The 10190-nt window shown below is 43.6% G+C and overlaps 1 protein-coding gene across 1 annotated transcript; it reads left to right on the top strand.

Annotated features, from left to right (window-relative positions):
- Positions 1-7981: 7981 nt before the first annotated feature.
- Positions 7982-8950, top strand: LOC123346709 (olfactory receptor 2G3-like). The gene has a single exon (XM_044984185.1). It carries the CDS (start codon positions 7982-7984, stop codon positions 8948-8950), a length of 969 nt encoding a protein of 322 aa, XP_044840120.1.
- The last annotated feature ends 1240 nt before the right edge of the window (positions 8951-10190 follow it).

Raw genomic sequence — 10190 nt, 5'->3', positions numbered from 1 at the left:
ATCTGCATGGTTTTGAGCTTAGGCTCATCAGACTGTAATTGTCAGGATTGCCTCTAGAGCCCATTTTAAAAATCAGCATTACATTAGCTACCCTGCAGTCATTTGTCCAGTTGCTAATTTAAGTGATGGGTCACATACCAGAGTTAGTTGTTCTGCAATTTCATATTTGAGTTCTTTCAGAACTCTTGGGTGAATACTAGTTGGTCCTGAAGACTTATTACTGTTTAATTTATCAATTTGTTTCAAAACCTCCCCTACCGGCGCCTCAATCTGGGACAGTTCCTCAGATTTGTCACCTAAAAAAATAAAAGTCTCATGTGTGGGAATCTCCCTCCCATCCTCTGCAAAGAAGACTGATGCAAAGAATTTATTTAGCTTCTCTGCAACAGCCTTGCCTTCCCTGAGTGCTCCTTTAGCATCTTGACTATCTAGCGACACCACTAGTTGTTTGGCAAGCTTCCTGCTTCTGAAGTACTTAAGAAAAATTGCTCTTAGTTTTTGTGTTTTGTTAGTTGCTTTTCATATTCTTTTCTGGCCTGCCTAATTATTCTTTTACGCTTGTCTTGCCACAAATCAATGTGTAAATAGGTAACTGGCCGTTTACGTGGTGTTGGGATGGAACCGTTACAGACAAGCTGCCATGTAGGAGGATGGGTGAATCAATGTTGTATTTCTCCAGAAAGTGGGAATCAATATTTTAGCGTTATCAATAGTATTAGCCATGTTAGTATTTAAATTTCATGCCCAAATTTAGAACCTGCTGTTTGTCATAATTGGGTACTATATTGGCTAGAATTGTAGGATTTGGGTTGTACTTTGTTCCAGCCTTCGTACTGAATCTTATCAAGCCACATCTTGGGCCAGATCCTCTGATGGTGTAAACTGACCCAGCTCCCTTAACTTTAAAGGAGATAATCAAATATTCGCTGATGTGATAATGCATTTCATTAGTGCTCTGACTGACAGGGGTGAGGAGCACTCCCAAATCCTAGTCAGTGGAAGTGATGAGACCTGTGCACCCTTGACATTCCCATCATGAGATATTATGGAGAGAGAATTAGGTCATTTTCTCTCTCAATCTAACATTGACCATTGCCTTTCCCCTGCCATCCATTGTAGGACATAACTGTCTTGTTTTGCAGATCGATATCTGTCGAGGGCTTACTACATAAAGTTTCCCTTTGCTAAACCCTTTGCTAAACCTGTATTACTTGCCTCCCTGCCACATTCTTCTTAAAGGGATTCAGCTAGAAGCCCAGAGTGAGCACAGCCTAGGTGAAGCTCTGGCCGAGTTCTAAGGCAGCTGGACAGTGGCATCCCATAGACAAAGGAAGGGTGTCAGAAAAGGAGTCTGAGCTGGAGAGTGTTTCCTATAGCCCCAGAGCTAGAAACAAAGATGACACTCTACCCAGATGCAGTTATGTTTGAAGTTCATGGCTCCCATTGATTGGGCTCCCTTGCAAGAGACAGGTGACAGTCCTGTTGGATAATGGGCCAGGTTGTAACACTTTGCTTATCTGGCTTTTGTTTTATTTTATCAGTTTTCCAATTTGGTTTTAGTTCTTTTTTCTGTTTTGGGGAGAGGAGGGAAATGTTTATTGCGTGGGGAGGCAGCAATATTCTGTCTTGTGTTTGGGAAGCCAACGTGCCATCACTTTGATGTTGTTTACTGAGTGAGCTTAAGGTTTGCTTTCCACGTTGATCATGGGGTGGAAAGGTGTTGCTGTAGCTCTCTGGATAGCTGAGTTCCTGTTGAAAGGATTATTTTGATGATGCTGGAATTGTATTGTATTAGTAATGACATGTTAGGGGACCTCGAGCCTTGGACAGGCGTCTTCATCATTTTAAACCTAATACAGCCACACTCTCATGTATTCATTTAGATGGAATAAATGGGCTAAAGGTGTTGACATAATCCAGTCACTGTCCAACATTAAACAGTGTTAAAGAAGGTCTGGAACTCGGTGTACAGAGACCTCAACTTGCTTCACACAATAGCAAACACACCATTAAAAATTTGCTATTAAGCTATGTCCTCAGCTGATGCAAAGCAATGTAGTTGAAGTCAATGGAGCTAGGTTGATTTACAAGAACCAAGGAGACAGCTCATTGACTTCATCAGCTCCCATAAACTTCAGACTGTACACCATAACCTGAACTGCACCTTCTCAACCTCCCTTTCTTCACACACCCTGTCACTGGGTGAGTTGGGCCTTTATGAAGGAATGGATCCAACCCATTTGTGCCTTATTAACAGCTTCTCAATAAGGCCTGATAGAGAGCAGCTGGTCTTTCTAAAGAGCCAGAGAGGAAGAGGAAATAGGGGAGGAAGCTGTGGCAGAGGCTGCAGAGCTCAGGAGGCACCTACAGGAGACAGACCTTTGACTGAGGGGAGAGCAGAAGCAGATCCTGGGAAGGGATGAAAAGCTGTTCCCAACTTGGAAACTTGAAGATAGACAGAGAGACCTCAGGGAGGAGGGGCTGGGTCCAGCTTGAGCCCAGGCTGGAAGACTCTTTTGTACTTACTTTCAATTTTATGTTAATAAGCCAGACCCTAAGAAGGGACACATGCGCCTTTGTGGAGTAATTGAGGAGCTCCAAGGAAGGAAATGAAGGCCAGGCACTGAGGAGTCACCCCAAGTCATGAAGTGGCATTCCAGAGGTGGCCACTCTATTTACATGTCCCTTTACCAAACTACCCTTTCCTCTCCTATCCACATAATTTGTGGATATTGATGTAGTAGAGTTGTATGCAGAGAGGGGTTAGTTTGATCCATGGTGGAGACAGAAGACTGGCATTCCCAGAGGAGCAGAGTTAAGGTTGCTAGAGGAAATCTGCCTTTAGTTTTTCCATTAACTTCTTTCAAGAGCTGTTTGGGATTTTTCACATCAGAGATTTTTCCCTAGAAACATGTGATTTCATCAAAATTTGCATTTCTTGCTGGACAGCTGGGAGCTGGGCAGCAGGGAAGCCAGACAGCATGGGCATCTGGGCATCCGAAGAATTGGGCAGCAGTCAAGCTGAAGTCAACCCAGAGCCTGCCTGATTTCCACTAAAAGTTTCAATGGATTCAACACATTCCAATGAAAACTTCCGATTCTGTCAAAACAGCATGTTCCAGTGGAAAATTGTTCAATAGGATAATTTTTTACCAGCTCTAATCATTATATTTTAACATATTTATCTCACTGACAGGGGTGATGTGCAAGTTATTAGCAAGGCCACTCAGGAGAAGAAATGGGACTCCGATTCAGAGATCGTGCACTTCTCTGCTCAGCCCATTCTATGAGTAAGACTTTGGGTGCAACGTTGCATATCAACCTATAGTGCCCAGTTCCTTACCAGCAAGGATCAATGGGAAATTTGGGTAAACAAGGAAAGCAGGGTTAGGACTCCAGGACTTTACTGCTTGTAGTGATAAATTATTTATTGCTTCAGATTTACCAGAGGACTTATCCCATATTAAGCCAACTGCTAACTGATTAGGATACATGGGGACTTTCCATGGGGCCATGGTGTTCCACCTTTCAGTCTTATCACATAGAAGACTGCAAGGTGACTTGATTAAAGCGTATATGCTCCTTCATGGGGAGAAAGCACCTGGTTCTAAAGGGCACTTTCAAATTAACAGGATAAGAACCAATGACTGGAAGCTGAAGCCAGACAAATGCAAATTAGAAATAGGGCACAAATGTTTAACAGTGAGGGTTTGAAGGGGTACAATGACCCCACACTGTCTGGAAAGAGGCTAATGAGGGCCTGGGCACTCAGTCAGCCCTACCCTGTTACACCTATGAGAGGGGTCAAAGCCTGGAGGGAGCAATTGCAAAAGGGAAAGCCCAATACAGTCGCGTCTCAGCAGGAGAAGGAGTGGACCTCTTGTGCTAGCACCTTGAAGGAAGGCCTGACTGGGCTCAGAGAAAACCTATAGATTGTGCGGAGGCAGGCTGGTCTGGGGCCAGGGGCTGTCCTGAGCCTGCTAGGTGCCAGATCCTCTTTGGGGCAGATAGACCCAGTGTGGGGCCTGTAGATATGCTTTGTTCACCATAATGAATCCTCTTTCCTTCTGGGATCTGTGGAGGAGTGAGCCTGAGAAGGGGCTGTAAGGAACACTTTCGGATGGGTTTGTTGGTCTAGGGGTATGGTTCTTGCTGTGAGTGAAAGTGGTCCTGAGTTCAAATAAACCCTCTTGAGTTTTCCTGCAGAAAAGGACCTGGGAATTACAGTGGATGAGAAGCTGGATATAAGTCAGCAGTGTGCCTCCGTTGCCAGGAAGTCCAATGGCATATTGTGCTGTATTACTAAGAGCATTGCCAGCAGATCAAGAGAAGTGATTATGGCACTTTTGAGGCCACACCGCGAGTATTGTGTCCAGTTTTGGTCCCCACACTACAGAAGGGACGTGGACAAATTGGAGAGAGTCCAGCTGAGGGCAACAGAAATTATTAGGGGGCTGGGGCACATGACTTACGAGGTGAGGCTGAGGGAACTGGGGATATTTAGTCTGCAGAAGATCAAAGTGAGGGAGGACTTGATAGCAGCCTTCAACTACTTGATGAGGGGTTCTGTTCCAAATAGAATGGAGTTAGGCTGTTCTTAGTGGTGACAGATGACAGAACAAGAAGCAATGGTCTCAAGTTGCAGTGTGGGAGGTCTAGGTTGGATATTAGGAAACACTGTTTCACTAGGAGGGTGGTGAAGCACTGGAATGGGTTACCTAGGGAGGTGGTGGAATCTCCATTCTTAGAGGTTTTTAAGGCTTGGCTTGACAAAGCCCTGGCTGGGATGATTTAGTTGGTGTTGGTCCTGCTTTGAGCAGGGGGTTGGATTTGTGACCTCCTGAGGTCTCTTCCAAACCTAATCTTCTATGATTCTATGACAGGCTGAGTTAGAAAGCAGCCAAGGAGGAGGCAATGGGTCTGAATAGACAGACCTGAACTGCTTACTACAGAGTACCCAGAGTAGATAGTATTCCTGGGTTCCCCTACCAGGCCCTTGAGGACGGTGGCACGAAGACCCCCAGAGATGAGCTGGAAGGCCAATAAAGCCTCAAGTAAGGATGAAGACCTGGCATGAAGCCACTGGACTACTGAGGAGCTAGATTGGGTTTACCTCAGATTGGGTGGGAATATATGTGACTTGGCTGGAGGGCTGAGTTATGAGAAGTAGATCACAGCATGGCCAGAGTGACAGTCAGCATGGAGTGCCAAAGAAGAAGACGACCTTGCTATGCCATGCCCAGCCATGAGGAGACACGCTAGCCAGGGAGACATACTTCTTGAGAAGTTGATTAACCATTGGAACAAGCTACCAAGAGAAGTGGTGAATTCTCCATCTCTTGATATCTTCAGATCAAGACCAGACGCTTTTCTGAAAGTTGCTTTAACCAAGCACAAGTTATTGGGTAAACTAGGTGAAATGTAATGTCCTGCTATGTTCAGGAGCTCAGAGAAGATGATTTAATGTCCCTGATGTCCTAAGATCGGTGAATCTATGAACCCTCTTCTAAAGCAGTTGGTACTAGATAATTCAGAGACAGGATAGCGGACAAGATGGATGACTGGCCTCCTCTAGAATGGCAATTCCTATGTTCCTTAGAACTAGTAAAGAGAAACGCCTCCTTTGATGTTAGACGTTTTCCTATCTCCATAACTATTCCTTTGAAACTAGAAGTTGTCCTATCTCCACAACTTTCTCACTGAGGTTAGGAGTTCATGTATTAAACTTGTTTGTAAGTTCTAATAACAAAATGTAGCATTAATGCTGCCTTTGCGGCAGTTGCAAATTCCCAATTGCATAAGTTTCCAGGGAATTGTTTCACTCTTATATAATGAATCAGAAAAGGCATTCACTTTTGGAGATCAGATAAAAGCCATCTGTGCCAATCAGGAGAATAGAACAGGGGATCGTCTGTAGAACTCTTAGGTCTCTTTGCTGAGGTCCATGGTGATAGACTCTGGATCCTGGCCTCTGAAACGCTGTATGAAGAGGTCCCATCAGAGACTCCAGCTTTTATTATACCTGTTTTTGAGGAAGCACAACCTTTCTCATCAGATTCACAGAAGGTAAAGGATGATGTATATTGTCATGAATAATGTGAAACAGAGATACTGTGTTTCTGTGAGACACCCCTGAACAGACCAGTTTAGATGTATGTAGAACACCCTGGGTTTACTCAGAGTCAGCCCTAGCCAGAGCTAGATGGCAGGAATTTGTGAGGATTTATGAGAATATGTGCCTCCCCAGTCGTTCACTGCATAAAAGCCAACCTCCACGATCAATGCTGGTTAAAGCCCAGCGACAGTGAGACCCCAGATGCAGGGAGAGAAGGTAGAAACTGAGAAAATAAACTTGTTCTGAGAGTAACATATATAATGCATCTGGATAAAAATAAATGTAACACAAATTCAGTAGGAGGAACAATCCTTAGAATAGGAAATCTTAAATGAGGTATATAGCTAGCTAACTGTCTGACCATTGGTCGCTATCTATCCTTCAGTCCACAATCTAGTTTTATTTCTGCCTCTGGCAGTGTCTCTGTCTCCCCTTCATCTGTCTACCTATCTATCTAACTTCATTAATTTGCCATCAGAGTGATTTCTAAGTTACAGAAGATAAAAGCAACCCTAAAACACATGAGTTTATAGTTCAGTATGATTACAAAAAATGCAATGTCTAGCAGATAGGAAGAAGAAATAGGCAGGTATTAAAATGAATATTGTATTGTATCTGATATTTGCATTGCTAGTATTTGTACTTCTGTTAAAACTACCTAAACAAAGACATAGAATAACAAACAAGAATTATTGTACTTCTTAACTCAAAATTCACAAACAAATTGATCACTAACTAAAGCATCAATAAAAAATTCAGATATGTGTGTGACAAGGAGGTAGAATAATAAATCATAGAACTGAAGGGCTGGAAAGGATCTTGAGAGGTCACCTAGTCCATCCTCTTGGGCTGACCATCTAGACCATCTCTGACAGGTGTTTGTCTAAGCTGCTTTTTAAAAAGTCAGATAATGGGGATTCCAAAAACTGCCTTGTAACCTGTTCTGAGGCTTCCTTATCCTTAGAGTTAGAAAGCTTTTCTACTGTCTAAACTAAATCTCCTTTGCTGCAGATAAAGCTGATTCCTTCTTATGCGACCCTCAGTGGACATAAAGAACAATTGATCACTGTCCTCTTTATAACAAACTTTTACATGTTTGAAGACTCATCAGGTTCCCCCTCAGTTCTCTCTTCTCTAGACTAAACATGCCCAATTTTTATAACCTTTCCTCATAGGTCAGGTTTTCTAAACCTTTTATCATTTTGTTGCTCACTTCTAGATTCTCCCCAGTTTGTCCATGTATTTCTTATTGGGTGAAGGCCAAAACTGAACATAGTCCTCCAGCTGCGGCCTTCTTGGTGATGAGTAGAGCAGAACAATTACCTCCTGGGTCTTACATACACCACAACAGATGATTCTGGCTTCGCTTGTTAGTGTGTGCAGAAAGCTGTGAGTGGTCTCATAGCACCATGAAGACGTTCAGTACCTATGTTTCTCAGCAGATGGTGAGCCAGTTTATAAAGGGCATAAAATATTATTCTGAACTTTTCCAGATGGAGAAAGTGAGGCACAGAATGATATGATTTGCTCGAGGTCACACTGGATCATGATTGAAGCCCAGATCTCCTGACTCCCAGTCTTGCCCATTACACTGCACAATGCTGAAGTGCACAGTGTTACTGGGGATAACTGAGGTACCAACCCAGCAAAAGGGTTTGAGGTTAGAGCATGTACAGGGACATTGATGATATTTGCAGGGCAAAGGTTCAAGAGCAGAAATCCAAAACAACCTGTCCCTCCCTCTCTAACCAAATTTAAACATCAACAAAGACGAAGTAACCCCTCCCCACAAAGGTATCTGTTTCATGTCATATTTCACAGGCTATTATTACTACTTTTTTAATTTTATTTTTCTTGATAGAACCCATGGCAGACACAAAAGAGAGAAATCAAACATCCATCACAGGATTTATCCTCTTGGGCTTTGGGAATCTCCATGAACTGAAAATTCTTCTCTTCCCACTGTTTCTAGTGATCTACATTGTGACAGTGGCTGGGAACATCCTCATTGTTGCACTAGTTGTGGCTGATCAGCACCTTCACACCCCCATGTACTTCTTCCTGGGGAACTTGTCCTGCTTGGCGACCTGCTACACCTCCACCCTCCTGCCCAGGATGCTGGTCAGTCTCCTGACTGGGGACAGATCCATTTCTGTTAGTGGCTGCATCGTACAATTTGATATCTTTGGTTCTCTGTTAGCTACAGAATGTTGTCTCTTATCAGTGATGTCTTACGATCGGTATTTAACTATATGCAAACCACTGCAATATGCAGCCCACATGAATAGTAGATTTTCCTTCCAGCTAGCAGTCAGGTGTTGGCTAACTGGGTCTGTAGCCAGCACAATCACAGCATGTTGGCTATCACAATTGATTTTCTGTGGCCCCAATGAAATTGACCATTTCCTTTGTGATTACACCACATTGATAAAACTGTCCTGCAGTGACACCAGCTTGATGGTTCTTGTGATTTTCCCTCTCTGCTTCATATTCATTCTTCCCCCATTTCTATTAACCCTGGCATCTTACGTGTATATCATCAGCACTGTCCTGAGAATTTCTTCCAGCACTGGGAGACAAAAGGCTTTTTCCACCTGCTCCTCTCACCTCATCGTGGTGACAATTTTCTATGGGACTCTATTCATTGTCTACATGCTCCCAGATACTGCTGTACTGCAAGACCTCAACAAAGTGTCCTCTGCCTTCTACACCATCCTGACTCCCATGGTCAATCCTCTCATCTACAGCCTGAGAAACAAGGAGGTCAAGGAAGCCCTGAGAAAAGCTCTGAGTAAGACTATGACTTTTATAACCAATCACAAACTTTTTTCTTGACATTTATTGTAAGTAGCAATAAAATATATATAGTAGGAGCTCATTAAGCGGTGTAATGTAGCAAACCAAAGCGCATGTGGGAGCCCTGAATTATTTGAGCTGTTCTGTTACCTACAGTGAGACCCCTGGTGTGCAGAAGGGCTAGTTTATAAGTAATGACTGCAGGGCCAGGTATTCACTGACTCATCAGGCACATTCTGGATGGATCCTGGATCTGCCTGGGTTAATGTGAGCTAAACGAGCTGCACTGTGAGATGGACAGAGCATGTCCAGCCCACCCTTAACTGAACTCCACCAATGTCAGTGGGGACTTAAGGGATTTATTCATGATGAAGTTCCCTGCAGTGCAGAGGGTCTACATGAGGTATACGATGTTTGCACTATTGTTGTAGCTGTGTTTTCCCCCAGGATATTAAAGAGACAAGGTGGATGAGGTAATATCTTTTATTGGTCCAGCTTCTGCTGGTGAAAGAGACAAGCTTCTGAGTTTACACAAAGGTCTTCTTCAGACTGGGGACAGGTACTCAGCATGTCACAGCTACATACAAATGTGGAACAGATAAGGCATTAACACATGTTGCAAGAGGCTATTCAAGGTGAAGTGGGCAGTTAACACCTCTCCATTCACAAGACAAAGAGGGTTAGTGAGTTACAGATTGCTGGAATGAGCCATAAATCCAGTGTCTTTATTAAGGCCCCATGATTTTTGCTGTGTAGCAGATTTATGAATTTAAGTATCATTAAACAATTACAACCCATACTCACTGGGGACCACATCCTGAATGACATCTTTCCGAACCCCTTCCTTTGGCCTTCAAACATACCCCTGCAACCTCTCCAACCTCATTATCAGAAGCAAGTTCCCCACAAACCAGGAACCACCAACTCAAAGAGGCACCAGCCCCTGCCATAACAAGAGATGTGAAACCTGCCGACATATCTCCACTGCCATGATGGTCAACACCTACCACAACACATGTTTCCGGATCCATGGGACCTACACATGGCTATCACAACATGTGGCATACCTCAGCTGGTAGGCTTTCTCAGAGCAAGCCCTACCAAATGGCAGGGAGAGGAGACGACTTCTCTTATAAACTTTAGCCCACTGCTTAGGCCACTCACCAAGAATATTGGAGACCCCCAGTTTAATTCTGAACATTGGTTTTCGACATTTTAGATACCTGCTCTAACCCCAGTGCAAAAGATAGACTTAAAGGATTAGATTTTTATCTGTAAA

Source organism: Mauremys mutica, chromosome 12 (genome assembly GCF_020497125.1).
Source record: "Mauremys mutica isolate MM-2020 ecotype Southern chromosome 12, ASM2049712v1, whole genome shotgun sequence".
In the NCBI taxonomy this organism is placed as follows: domain Eukaryota; kingdom Metazoa; phylum Chordata; order Testudines; family Geoemydidae; genus Mauremys; species Mauremys mutica.
This window is presented reverse-complemented; position numbering and strand designations above follow the sequence as displayed.

Coding starts and splice junctions, on each gene's coding strand:
- LOC123346709 (XM_044984185.1), top strand. CDS start 7,982: ATGGCAGACACAAAAGAGAGAAATCAAACATCCATCACAGGATTTATC.